Source organism: Otolemur garnettii, unplaced genomic scaffold (genome assembly GCF_000181295.1).
Source record: "Otolemur garnettii isolate 467f Iridium unplaced genomic scaffold, OtoGar3 scaffold00013, whole genome shotgun sequence".
NCBI lineage: Eukaryota > Metazoa > Chordata > Mammalia > Primates > Galagidae > Otolemur > Otolemur garnettii.
Window position 1 is genome coordinate 17,704,785 of NW_003852408.1, and position 15,165 is coordinate 17,719,949.

At 35.5% G+C, this 15,165-nt stretch overlaps 1 protein-coding gene and 1 non-coding gene across 3 annotated transcripts in view; both read right to left on the bottom strand.

Annotated features, from left to right (window-relative positions):
- VWC2L (von Willebrand factor C domain containing protein 2 like) overlaps positions 1 to 9,031 on the bottom strand; it is a 165,741-nt gene extending 156,710 nt beyond the window's left edge. For both annotated transcript variants that reach the window (XM_023510435.1, XM_003784976.3), the window contains exons 1-2: positions 8,814 to 9,031; positions 6,027 to 6,496 (exon numbers count right to left, since the gene is read on the bottom strand). In XM_023510435.1, coding sequence (XP_023366203.1) covers positions 6,027 to 6,416 — 390 coding nt within the window. In that variant the 5' untranslated portion in view covers positions 6,417 to 6,496; positions 8,814 to 9,031. The remainder of the gene's footprint in view (positions 1 to 6,026; positions 6,497 to 8,813) is intronic.
- Positions 9,032 to 14,627: 5,596 nt separating this feature from the next.
- LOC111723625 lies at positions 14,628 to 14,845 on the bottom strand. The gene has a single exon (XR_002772125.1). It is a non-coding gene; the product is annotated as a small nucleolar RNA U3 (small nucleolar RNA).
- Between the last annotated feature and the right edge of the window lie 320 nt (positions 14,846 to 15,165).

A 15,165-nucleotide genomic window follows, 5' to 3' on the forward strand; every position in this document is an offset into this window, starting at 1 on the left:
TCACTCAAAGACCATTTTACTGTTAAAAGCCACAACATGCTTTGCAAAAACAGGAACTGTCTCTTGCAGAGCCAACAATTATGGAATTAACCTTTTCAATCACCCAACAAAGATCCTCAATCATCTTTATTGCATGAAATTATGATGTTTTCCAGGACTTTTTTGGTATACTATCTTAAAAATGCCCCTCACTACTCCTTTGGTGAGAAGCTGTAAACCTTCTCTTGGATAAAAGTCTTTAAAAAACCCCACCCATATGCTCACGATCCACCTATTTCTCTGCCATCAAATAAGTATAAACTTCGGACTGCTGGAAAGATGCTCTTTGTCCTCCTTTGCCTTGTGTAAGCATCTTACTCATTCCTGTGCTTTTCATAGAAACTGCTGCAATGGCAGGTGGCTGGCAGGTAGGGGGCAGTGAATTGTGCTTTTCGAGGTATTCCTTATTAGTCCCTTCGACTGAGATTTCACTATAGCCTCCTTTCTCCCCCTGTTCTTTCATAAATCTGTTCCTCAGACCCTAGAACCTTCCATTCTTTCTCCCCATATATATGAAAAGAACCCCAATCAGACATTAAACAAATACCCCCAACCTAAATTCAAAATCCTATACATTCAAATCTCTTCATAAATTTGATGTTACAGTATCGATCATTAAGGAAGGGGCACAGAGTAATGAGAGCCGTGGGAATATACTCATTTAAAGGGCACGCCAATTCTTAATCTAAACTGGCATCAACATTTTTTATGGGTGCAATGATTTGGCAAAATTCCCCAAGTGTTTAATTTTCTGTCCTCTTTGTTTCTTTCCTTCAGATTTAAATATTAAATACAAAATTCAGGGCAAAAACTAGGCAGCTTACCACAGTATGAAAATATGTTGTTTTATTTACTTCTTTTGAAAGAGCAATGATGTACATACTAAATGAATTAGATGGATATATATTCACACTGAACTTTTCAAGTACAAAAATTCAGAGACCTGATCAACTGTCTTTGGCCCACAGTAGGAAAAGCACCAAGGTCAGTGTGTGGGGAAGGGCAGATCTTGGGCAAATCCAAATCCAAATTAGGGACATTGGGAATTGACTGCAGAAAATGACTTCAAAATAAAACAGGCTATGCAAAAGCCACAGAAAGATCTCTTTCAGCGGCATGTAGAATAACCTTCAGCGTATGACCTAAAACTAAATCAGTGCGAGTTTTAAAGTACAAAGAAATGTTCAAGAAAGCTAATTCTAGCAGAGTCAGAGTTATAAAAACTGAGCAAAATAAATTATTTCTGCCTTTGGGAAACTCGGTATAAGATAGTTACGCACAAAGCCAAAGCTGACAGAGCCTACATTTCCAATCAACTTCTTCTGGAGGAAATGCTATTGTAATTTATTATTTATATGCTTTATTTCTTAAACAGCAGGTTCTAGTGTCATATTGCCTGGGTACACATGAAAGAAAGATGAGAGAACCTACTATATAGTGACCTTTATCTTAATAAAATATTATCAGAACACTGGGGACTTCAGAGTTTTCAAAAAGAGGAGAGAGAAATCAATTTTCAAAGCTTGCATCAGTAAATGGAATCAAAACTCCACAACCTTTATAAATAGCACGATTTTTTCCCATCAGATGACATACATGGATCAATTTACATTTGACTTCAATGATCAGAAAAGACTAAATGTGACATAGTTTTGTAACTACATAGGGTAAAACAACACGGCTAAAACGCTGGGTGGCCACTGCAACACTGGGATGAAGATAGATTCCAAGACTAGGCTTGGTTAGGAAGGGGCTTGGGCAGGAAGAAGAAAGGAAAAGCGAGATGAAAGCGGGCGCTCCATTCCCTTAGGAAACGGTCTGTGTCAGTAGCTGCCGAAAAGGTGCTCTTTATCTGAACTTGGAGCGTTTCTTTAAAATGAAGAGATCAGCACATACACAGAAACCAAGGCATGTTAAAGGAACTCTAAAACTTTTTTATCCCATAGGTTCAGTTATAATCTGACCCTGTCTGCCATTCACCAAAAATGTTCTGAATGCCTGCTCCATACTCATAGGGTACTGGGGGTTGGGAATGGTGGAGAAGAAGAAAATCCGTGTCCCCCAGCTTCAAAGGGTTCCTTGTCCAATGGGAGAGGCAAGTGGTTTCATGTTATATTATCTCACACTATACTTTACGTGATTTCAGATCATTGCAGTGTGGCATATTATTGCCACTCATAAAGGGGGCAGAGGTGATGGAGAGCTCAGTTTCGGCAGCCGGCTCTCTGGGTTGGAGCTACAGCTCTGCCATTTTCCAGCTGTATGATCTTGGGCAAGTTACTGACACTCTGGTGCTTCAGTTTTCTTATCTGTAAAATAGTGCTAATAAATGTGCAATGCTCACTGTGTTATTACAAAAGGAAATGTGTTATAACACATATAAAAATCCTAAGAGCATGTAACTGCAGTTCCAGTTCTTGTTATAATGGTTGGCACAGTACACTGTAGGAACAGATAGAAGAGTGAGATCCAGCTTGGCAGACAGATGTAGGACAGACAGGGGTTTCCAGATGAGTTGAAATTTAAGTGAATCTTGAAGTAGTCCAGGAGGACTTCTATGGGGGAGCAATGTTAAAAACGTGTTCCATGCTGTGGAACAGCAGTGCAAACACTGCTAGGAAGTGAAATCACCTAGAGTTTGAGGTATTTGGAAAGGTCGATAAGTAGAATCCGGACTGGACTGGACTGGGGAATTTAGATTTTACCCGGAAAGCTGTCCTAGATGTCTTTGTCCTTTGTGTGTTTATAATACCATGTCCCTAGTCCTCCCCTTTTGATTTCTCTTCACTTCTATTCAAGGTAATCTTGTTTTAAAAATCAGATTTAACTAGGTCATCTCTATGCATAATGCCCTGCATTTTATTCCCTGTTATCCTTCAGACTGAATCTAAATATTTTGACCCAGTATGCAAGTCCCTTCCATGCACTGTCCACCAACACATATCCAAATTTACATCTCTCTTATTAGAATTGCATTTTAGTCAGATCCAGCTTCCAGTTATTCCCATCTCCCTCCTCTCTTTACAGGGTCTATGCATCCCAGTCTCTTGAGTTTGTTCTAGCAGTTTCCTCTCTGAAATTTTAATCTCCCCAAATCAATTTCAACTACTTCTCATAGTACAAGCTCAAGTTTTACCATCCTGAAGCAAAAAATGTCTTGCTTCACCAAGTCTCATACCATGTTGATAAGCTTCTGATATCACAATCTCCTGGGAAATTTATGTTGGGACTTGATAATCATATACTTAACTTTTGATTGCTTTTATCTTTTTCTCTTTCTACATCAATCATGCCTTCCTTGTGAACAGAGATTCTGCCTATTAGATATTCTATTTTCCAATGTAAGTACAACCACGGTATCTTATGTATCAAACAGTCTGATAAATGCTTGTTGGATGAATATATATATTCACATATATATATACACACACACACATATATAAAGAATATCTCATTATACATGTACAACCTCCTAACCACATACTAAAATTATTAGATAAAATTTCCATACATCTTTAAAAATTATTTGTTGTTTGTGAGCTGAGTTGGGAGAGAATCATGATGATAGATTTTTGCTAATATTTTCTGAGAGTTAGTTCATATGGATAAGCATGGCATTTAAAAAAGATACTAAGTATTCTCTCATTGGAAAGACTTTTCAAGTTGAGCCTCTCTCATAAAATGTAGGCAGAAGCATAGAGTAATTTAGAGCTTAGAGTAAATCCCTGGATATTAGAGTTTAGAAGAAAGAAGAACAACTATTAATTCAATACTGATTGTGTACCAGTTATCACATGGTTAGTGATGTCACACAAACTGTATGTCCTTAACTGACCAACATCCCCACTAAGGGAAGTAACTATTACAATGGCTACTTTATAGAAAATAGAACTGCAAATCAAAAGATTTAAGAACTTCATCCAAAATTTTATAGCCAAGTGATGAATTTGGGATTCGAATTCAGGCTCTGACCTTAGAGCCAAAGTGCTTTGATGGGTTGTATAGACTTTACTGATAGAATGACAGCATTTAGAAATAAGCTAAATAATGTGAAAATTTTAGATAAGGAACTTTCTTGGTCTCAGTTTCTCATACTTAAAAAATTTCCCTATGTAATCTCCAAAGCTCATTCTGACTCTAAATTCTTATGAAAAAGTGATTACTATTACTTAAAAAAATCACATTAAAGTTTTTCATGGCACAGAGTCAGGTGAAAAGCTGTGCACATCAATGGTCTGTATATGAGGGGGAATAGTGGGGATTAATTAGATCACAGTAGGGTTATAATTAGAGAGGGTGCAGAAATTATAAATATTTTCTTTATGTATCTCTGTATTGTTTGGCATGGTAACACAATTATTACCTTTGTAATAAAATAAATCAAATAAACAGTAAAACTATAGCCATTTTACAGGTGAGTTGACTACATTCAAATAACCAATTTCCTCTTTATTAAACACTGATTACAACTTATATAAATCTCTGCATTCTATCCAATGCTTTTGTTCAGGTTAGGTTGGGAGGTGCTGTTCTTACAACATATTTTTGTATTCTACTCTAGATATATACGTATGTTAGTAAAGAGTGACATGATTCTAGAACCATGTCTAGAATCACATAATGTACTGAGTATTCACCTTTACTGTCATTAATCTGAAATTACAAATAACCAGTGTCAAAGTATATATATTTCAGAGGCCATATTTTCATTAATGAATGTGCCACACTCTTAACTATTATTGTATGTCAACAATGATTACTAGACTCTTAAGTTTTCTTTTTCACAACAAAATATTATAACACATGAAAGAGAAATGTCTGAATAATGTGTCTAATAAATTTGAATGTAATAGTTCTAAGTAAAATTTCCCCCATGCCCTAAATAATCTGGTCAAAATGACTGAGTACTCTTGGGCTAATTAGAAGTAAGTTTACCCCACAACCTAGAAGGAACTAAATACAGTGTCAATATTCAGAGCACTCCAATGATAAGTTGGAACCTTTTCCCCATTGACTTATGGCCCCATTTGACTCTTTTGGAATAACTGAATCGTCTCTCAAACACAGAAAGCCACACCAAAAACTATAGCTCTATCTTCTTTTGCCTGTAAGGCTCTGAGCACCTTGTCACAGAACTTGGTTAGATGAAATGGGAAAGTCTTACATCAAGCCGTCAGTGTGACAGACACTCAAAGGCACAAACTGCCATTACACTGAAGGAAGACATTTTTCATGTATTCCTACCTTCAGGGTTCAGATTTGGCTTGTAGGAATGGACATCATAATTAAAACTACCCATTGGAGAAAAAAGAAACCAAGAAAAGATAAAAAAATGAACTCCAAGTACTGGAAAGTATGAGAAAGATAAAAGAAAAACTAAGAAATACCATGTAGACTAAAAAATTATAGTGTTTTTTTATTTGCTTTTACAATGGACAAGGATAAAAATTCAGTTCTCTGTGGAGCACTATAAGTAAAAAAATTAATGAGCAGAAAGCAGAATGGGAACTCCACTCTACAAGAGGTGGGCTCAATGGATTTTCCTAACATGAAAACCACAAGTAAGAGGTATGTCTCTGTAGTACTTCCATTTTTACACACTAAACAAATGGCCATTAAATGGCTCCAAACACAGGCTAATAAGCCACACACACACACAACCTGACAAAATTTAAAAATTAATTAAAAAAAACACATACCTACATAATAACATTGAAGAAATGTCTAAGGGCAAAAAGTAAAAGATTTTAAGCATGCCTCAACCACTACTGAAGAAAAAGTTTATCGTGCAATTCTATAGATACTGATGGACAAACCAGTTGGCTGTGTACTGATGACAGGGCTATACACCTAACTACAACCATATCGTTATAAATTAAAAAGAAATTTAAATATACCTTTGACCAACTCTGATTTTAATGTGGCAATTTTACCAAGCACGTTGTGTAAAAAGTTAGCATTCGGTAAATATGGAGGGTAAGTCATACCTTAAATTCCTCCAAGATTTTGTAATTTTTCCCATGATATTCACAAAAGTTTTTCACTTCTTTGCACTCAGGGCAGCATCCATTGTGTTCCACTTTAGTACACTTGGGGTGAATTTTAGGGCATTCCGGCTGGTCACAAACAGGTCCATCTAGAGCACAGACACATGGACAGTTGGAGTGCCCTGGGAAAAATCGTTCTCCCAACTTGTATACAAAGCCGCTGTCATCCACACACCCTTTCCCTCGATAGTCATCAAAAATCAGATTGTCATTACTGGAGATCTGGTCCCCTTCATCAGCAGGATAGTCTTCATGACTGATGGCAGCGGAGGTGACCAATCCGGGGATGACCAACAGAAGTATGCAAGCTTCATGAATATGAAGAGCCATCCCCCTCCTCCAAGACTTCCGGGTGTGCTCCTAATATGAAATACACTCAGCTCCTTCCATGGGAATACAAGAGGGGTAGGCTGAAAATAAATATGTAAAAAGAATAATTTGACATATATAAAGAAAATATAGGTCCATTTAAGCCCATGATCTTAAACTGTTTGGGATTAAGAGACACTAACATCTTAAATAAAGTAAGTTCATGCAACTATCTATACTTTATTATGAAGTTTGGAGTGTTGATACTTGCCAATATATGCATTCCAATTTGTCCTTTATGGAGTTATTTTATACAGGAACTTTCAGCTCAAATTTACTCTCTGAATTTCAAAGGTCTCTCTTTGTCTAAATTGTAAAAAGGGGTTTTATGGAACCCCTAAAGTTGATTACAAATAGCTATTAGGAAATAACTCAAGAATATTTGAATTCACATTGTCTATTATTCTTTAAACTAGCCAGTGACAGAACATGTATTATAATCAAAACTCAAAGGACTAGTGGAAAAACATCTAATTCTAAAAGGAAGAGAATAAGCCAACAATCAAATGTCAATTATAATTGAGGTGAGCTATGATAACGGCCTTCCTACTTGTTTATGCTCAGACTTGGAGAGCAACAATGACCTGAACGTGACTCGTATTGGTGAACATGGGTCTGGATTTTGGAACAGAGCCAGTAATAAAACACAGCTATTCCACAGTGATGAAGAGGAAAAAAAAATTTAAAGCAGCAAATAATATAAGGGAATTCTATATATTAAAAAGAATTTGTTGAAGAAACAAGTTTACTTGCGTTATTGTCTACTTCTTTATTTTAGTTGGGAAGTAAGCTCCTAGTGGGCAGGAAAGATATATGTGTGAGTTTGTTATAGCAACTTGAATTTAGTATTCATGTAATATTAATTGAATTAAATATTTCAAATAATACAAATACTATTCACAGCCTTAAAAATCTAACTCTTGAAATGCCAGAAATGTTTGCATTCAGGCAATTTGCACAAAGATGCCGATGTCATGCTGTTTATGTAAGTTTTTAGGATAGTAATGGAGTATTACCATTCGTAGAAAATCTGCTTTGACTCTTGCAAACTTCACTTCAGTGCTAGTGCATAGTGTGAAGTGTGGGTAAGAGGGCTCTGGTTTAAATATTTAGAGTAACTAATTACACACAAGCTCTGGGGAAACTGACGTTAGGGGGTAAAGGACAAGAAAAAGTGTTGTCAAATAGTTCCTTTGTTTATTTAAATACTATAGGCTGTATGCCAATATCACTAAGATTGTATGTAGGACATTTTCAGATCCGTTTATGAATGCCATTCATTGATTCATTTTTGGCTTATATTAATAGCAATGATAAATCATCTCTTTTCAGTGAACATACACAGACGATAATTTTAAATAAGATACATGATGACATTGGGAAACTTCATAAACTATTATGTTTTATTTGCAATTTAAGGTAAATATGCAAATTCTAGTAATAGTAAAATGGAAGGTAGTATGCCCTCTTTACAGAGAAAACTGATATTGGGAATTCTTCGGATATCCTCTGTTATTAGAATTCCTGTTGGGTAGGTAATGATAAAGGGGATGGATTTCTTTTCAAATATACCAAAAATAAGGAGTCATAAAAGAAAAAGAAAATGTAAACCTATAATTCTACTTGAGGAGCTGGAAGCTTCCTTTGACAAAGCATTTTTTTTTTCCTCTCTCAAATTACTACAGAGCCCACAAACATAACAGAAGCTTCTGAAAAAGCATAAATATAATTTCCTGATTAAAGTATACATTTATACATCTGGCACCTATTTAGAAAGTTTACCTTGGAGGGAAAGAGAGCTACTGTGTTGCCTGATAACATTTCAGCAATTTCTGTGAATACACGCAAGACGAGCCATATAAAATACACATATGACTCTGCTTCAGAAAGACACAGACAGAACCTTGTCTCTTTGTAGCTACAGGTAGGCATTGATGTGTCAGGTTATGGTAAATGTAAATTTGAATGTAAAAACAGCCATGCAATATCCACTTTCTATGAATACTAAACATGATTTTTATTATAGGAAATACATTTTAAAATCTGCATGGAGAAAACAAAATCTCTTTAATAGAACAAAGTTCTTAGGCTATTTTTTTGAAAAACAGCTTTCCTTACAGTGGAGTTGCTCTAGTGCCATGTAAGATGCTATTTCTTTAAGAGAAGAAACATTAGATGAATCAAATAAAATGTTTATCTGAAGATTTTTAATACGAGAGCAAACAATGCTAAACTAAGGATCACTCCACAGCTAAACTTTCCCCCCTCCTCTATTGCTATCTATGATTTAAAATGACTGCATCTTTTTTTTTTTTTTTTGAGAAAACAAACATAACTCATGTCGTAAGGTACACTTACCTAATCACTCTGGAGGTTAATGGTGGTGGTAGGGGTCACAGCCCAGTATGAACTAAAAGGTCAATTATGTTTCAAGAAAGCAGCTCCTTCTTAATTACCCAAAGAATACATTTTCAAGCATGAATTAAAGGCAATCCATTCTCTCTACCTCCCATTTCAAAACACAGTCCAGAAGCAGTCTCCCGCCCTTCCAGAAAGAAACACAGCAGACATACATAAGAAATTGGCTTTGGACCCGTCTTCAGAATTCAAAGCAAGAAGCAATGCTGGTCCTGTAGAAATCCAGACCCCAGTAGCAGAATCATGTTGAACTTATTGTTAGCAATTTCTTAGATCCTTCTATGAAATTTCCCGGCTGATTACGCCTCCTCCACACATGAGTTCACTTACACGGTGTTTGCTCCGGCAGTCGAGGTGATTTGGCTAGGCTCTGAGGATCACACACAGCAACGGCACGCTGGAGCTTGCAGCCCGCTCCGCCGGCAATGCCATCCCCGTCATCCACAGTAGGATGCTTGAATCCCCTTACACACCGGGAAATACTAACAGTGGACGCGAAGGAGAGGAGCAACTTTAGCTGGCTTTCCGCATCGCTGAGAGCAGTTTGCAGACTGCTGGTTTGGAGCTCATTCTGCCGGCAGCCGGGAATTCCTCAGCACCACGGACAGCGCCAACAACTGGCTTCAGAGCCCAGCTTTGTCGAAATCCCGGAGCTGCTGCCTTAGACAGGGCTAGAGTGCTCTCTAAGCAGTCGCACTTTCTACGGCGGATGCGTGCGTTAGGAGGGGGAAAAACATTCTACGGGCGAGATACTTATTTGCATTGAAACTGCTGCAATCAAAAAATTGTAAAAGAATGTAATTATCTCGTATGCCCTCTTGGATAAGGCTGCAGAGTTGAAAGTTCCGGAAGAGACTTGCATATAGATTTAAGCCATCTGCAGACCCCGACTATTATTAATAGATAAAGCACAATCATTGTCAAAGAGTCTGTGAAAACGTATGCTCACCGATTCTATTTGCCCCTTTGGTTGCAGAAAGACTTTTCCTGTGCTGCATGATTAAACTTCAGGTTTTCCTGCAGCTCGGATTTGATTAAAAAAAAAAAAAGTAGCCAGGTTTTCCTGCAGTTTGTTCGCCAACATTAAAAATCAATCTCCTGTAATTCATCTAGTCTGTCATTAGGCGTCATTGTAAAGCTGTTTCTTCTAAACCCTTAGCAAAGATGCAACCTCTCTAAATTCTTACCAAATCGACAGAGAAAGAAGACTCATGCACAAATGAATGAGCAGAAAGTTATTTTTTATTAGTAACAGTGCAAGCTCTAAAAGCCACGCCCAAAGCATGCTCCAGAGCAAACTGTGAATGTCCCTGGCTGGCATATTTAACCGGTTATTTACTGTGTGGCGGACAGGAGGCATCTTCACGTCTTAAAGGGAATGCCCTCCGCAGTAGGGTATGCTGACCATCAAGACCACTTCCGAACCGTGCCGTCAGAGCCTCCCGAAAACAGACTCTCCCCGTCGTGAGAAAACACAACCGTATGTGCCTCACTCTCATGGCCCATTAGTTTGTGAATCTGCCCAGATTTAAGGTCTAGCAAATGGATAACTCCATTGCCACTCGCCTGAGCTAAAACTCGACCTGAGAGAGAGACAGGAAAGAGAGAGAGAGAGAGATATCAAAGTTTTATTTCAAGCATTCAGTTTATAAGCAATGGAACATTCTGTTTTGTTTGTAACTATGATTCAACAGACTATCATTTTGTGTTAGATATCAATCATTAAACTATCTCCTCTTAGTAAAGGAAATAACTTGAATCAATATTCAGACATGCCATAGATTAGATTATAAAAAGGAGAAATAAAGCCTAATGCTCTATTATATATCAGAGCTTGTCAAATGCCCTACTAGTCTCTTTATATTTGTGATTAATAAATCACGTTGAGAAGATGAATTAAAAGCAACTAAGCAACAAAATTTTTTCCCAAATGAATTATATATTAAAAAGTTTTAAAAGGCATAGTTTTCAAAATTAATCTATAGCAAAGATACACATAGAGATATCTCATGAACAATTTATATTTTAAAATTTGCATTATGCTACACTTTAGACTTGTTTATTATAATTATGCTTAATCATTGCTTAAAACCATTACATTATAGTATACGTTTCTGCCTTAAAAATTGTGAAACTCATAAACTTAACACATTTTCTTTGGAGTTGAAGTGGAAAATAATACTTCCATTTCAAACTGTCTTGGGCTTTTTTACTCTAACTTAAAATTCAAAATTCTGTTAAGTTATAGTTTTGTTACATAAGATAGCTAAATACAGAATAGAGAATTTTCAAGATTTTCATACCATACTCTTTGTAGTGAAACATTTCTTTAGAGTGAAAACAAATTAAGAATGTACATTTAATTAATATATATTTTTAAAAATCCAATAATCGGGCAGCACCTGTGGCTCAAAGGAGTAGGGTACTGGCCCCATATACTGGAGGTGGCAGGTTCAAACCCAGCCCCGGCCAAAAACAGCAAAAAAAAAAATCCAGTAAGAAACCATCAGGGGTCATAAAACAAGTAAAAACAACACAATATGTTTACAAAGATCAGTACTTAGGGTAAATAAGTATGACATTGGTATTATCTATGGGATTATCTAATTGCATTAGAGGGCATATTATCATTATAGTAATAATATTTATAATGTATTAAACTCTTTCAATGCACTAGTGCTTGATATGGGTAATTCCACATAATCCTTACAACAATCTAATGATAAAATGTATTATTAACTCCATTATAAAGATGAAGAAATAAAGACTTGGAAAGGGTGAGCAACCTGCTCACATCGACAGCCTTGGTATGGAGGGAGAGAGCATTTAATCACCGGCCTTCTGAATCTAGAGTCCGGGCTTTTAGCCATCATGTTCTCTTTATCCAGCATAGCTCTGATGTCTTCTTGACAGATTTTTAGGTCAGTGATATATTGTTGTGAAAATAGAACTGGTGCATTTCATAATAAGAATGCTAGAATGATACCATCATAAGCAGAAATGTTTAATCACAAATTTTATCCTGAATTATCATGACTATCTCTAAACCAAGTTATAAAAGCAAAGCTAACCATGACAAATATGGCCTATTTGCAAACGTTTATAACTACTGGGCTTCCTCATCTAGAACAAAGCCTGACGCAGCAAAGATCCTTAGGATGGATTAGAGTGTCCAAAGTAGCAGATGTGAATATTTATTATAAACTCTCCTCTACTAAGTCTTTGCTGACAGAGGCATTACCTATGGATTTCACTCCCAGCCTCAGTCTATAGGTTATGGCTGTTTCTGACTTTCCTGAGAATCAGACAAATAACTTTTTCTGTGTAGTCTTTGTACAGAAGCTGGGATGGGGATAAATATTATTTTCTATTTTTGAGTCCAAATGACACCAAATGGAACCAAAACCCATGAAGAAAAAAAAAATGAAAAGCTTTAGTTTCAGTTCATTATTCAAATCTGTAAAAATCATAATTGAAAATATTTATGAAGCCTTTTTATAATTTCTGCAAGTTTGTTCAATCCAATAGAAGGAATGGCAATATTGGAACCTAATAATAGGACTGTATGATTCAGCAGCACCAAGCCTCAGGTATTTCAAAAATTTGTCTCTACTAGAACAGATTTGAGTTAGCAAATCCGGAGGTTTTTCAGGTTTAACTGAACTCATTTTCAGAACATCAAAAGACTGTATATAACTAATTCCTAAAATGAATGTAAATTTATAATCATGTTGAACTTTATTTTAAGAATATTAGATTGTTATAAGGCATATAATATATGACTTAAAAATTAATTTTGCTGGAAACAGAGATGCTGAACTCTTCTTATAGGTTAGAAGATCTTTAAAATTACTTGCCAGGATGGCCACCTGACACTTTGGTATCTAGTTGGTTCATGAATGAGGTGGCACTCTCACAAACAAAAATAGCACGGTCTGATTACTGATAATATCTCTAGAAAGTGGAGTATTTATAGAGAAAATGAAGTGTTTGTGGAGAAGTACATGTGTATCTTTAAAAATATTCTGGCCTGGCAACAAAAAATAAGCCACAGTTCAAATTATGTGGCATCTGAATGTCAGATTCCTAGTAATAAATTTAGGAAGAGTAGAGGATTCATCTACAGTAAAACTTGGTCAGTGGAATGAATATATGGTGGGAATAAAATTCTAAATAGTGGTTGGGTGCAGTGGCTCATTGTAGTAACCCTAGCACTCTAGGAGGCCAATGCAGGTGGATTGTTTGAGTGCATGAGTTCAAGACCAGTATGAGCAAGAGCAATATTCCCATCTCTACTAAAAATACAAAAACTTGTCAGGTGCTGTGGTGGGTGCCTATAGTCCCAACTACTGGAGAGGCTTAGGCAACAGGATCTCTTAAGCACAAGAGCTTGGGGTCACTGTGAGCTATGACACCACGGCACTCTACCAAGGGTGATAGAGTGAAACTCCATCTCAAAAGAAAAAAAAGTTAAATAGTGAGAATTTCTGTGAAACTTGTACTAATATTCATATTAAAATATATCTCTTTAAAAATGTGAAATAAAACACAAATTATAAATTATGTTTATTTTTACTTTAAACATTTTCTTAAAATGTTAAAAACAAAATATAACCAAAATAATTATCTTGTAACATGAAATTTTTGAATAGTTTACTTAAAATGTTATCTGGCATAATATTTTAACAAGAACAATTATACTAATCTATGAATGAAAAATTCCATAAAAATCCCATATTAAAATTATACGATTAAAAACATACAGTAGTATAGTTTATCAACATTGATAAATAAATACAGTCAAACATTGACTGATAAATAAATATAGTCAACATTGAAAATAAATATAGTCAAAATTGGTTTATAAAGTTATTTTTAGTAAAATACATATCAATATTTAAAGATTGGCCATTTAAAAAATGACTGGCTCCTCCTTTTTTTTTTTTTTAATTAACAGTCAGGTTATTAGATGCCTAAACTTTACACAGAATAGAAATAAATAAATAAAGAAAGAAAATAAATGGAGGAAAGATTGATTTAATTTTGTAATTGTGATTTTTTTTACATAAATAATATAGTACATACCAACAATAAAGTGATTATGACTATCTCTTCACTCATAAGTCTCTAAATATATAACCAATGCTTATTTTTATTTTCCTAGACTTCAGAATATTTTAATATTAAGTAATCAGTATCTTTTCTGTTGACCAATAGGGTCCATCAGAACACGTGTTGCTGTCCATTTCCCTCTATTGGATAAATTTGCCAACTCCTTCTGGTTAAGAAGAAAAGTATTGCTCTGCTATTAAAGGAACACATCACCACTTATACATTAGTGGCCTCTCAAAGTTTGGTTCCAAATAAATCTATAACTTTCTCAAGACAATATAGCTTCTTTATATGTTGGTTTTGTAAGAAAAAAATAGTTGTATTAGTATCTTGGGTAAAGTAGTCTATTTGAATGTACTTACTAATTTAAGCATTAGCAAAAGAATCTCTTGGAGAGATTTACAGAATAAATTAACCCATGAAAATCAAGTGGTAAATTTTTTATCTGTGTGTAATAATCACTGTGGATAAACTAACATAAATTAGAAACTAATGAAATGTTCCAATAAAATATCGGAATTTTTTCAAACTAAATAATTTCAAAGTAAATTTAGATACATACATGTGTGAAAATTCAATTTTTCAATTTGCATATACCTAGAACAGCCAGAAGTTTTCTTTTCTTGCCTTTCTTTAACCAGAACCACTCAGACTGTGTCCCCACCCCCTGACTCTGGCAAAGGGAGAAAAGAGCCACTATCGGGGCAGGTGGCACTGACTGCAAAGCAGCACCGAGAGCCGACGTCACGCTCAGGAGGGAACACTGTGTCGCCTGCTCCTGGTTATTGCTGGTGCTCTATATATTCAGAGAAATCTCTCTAGTAACAAACTATAGAAATGATCCCTCAAAGTAAAGTCTTAGCTGAGAGTTTCTTAAACTTTTCAGTATTTACTACCTTCTCACCTAGGCAAATCTTTCTTAAGGAGTTTTGCATGCTACTTATTACAAAATTTTAAAAGGGTTTTAATTTTTATTGCCAATAATTATGCATATTATTGGATACACAGTGATGTTTTGATGCACACAATGTACAGTGATCATATGGGGATGATTAGCATAACCATCTCAAACATTTATCATCCTACAGTGGTTTTGCAATTTTTTTTTATAATCATGGAACTTGAGATAATCATTGCTTGATACATACTTGCTTCATGAAGAGTTACAGTGTATCATAAA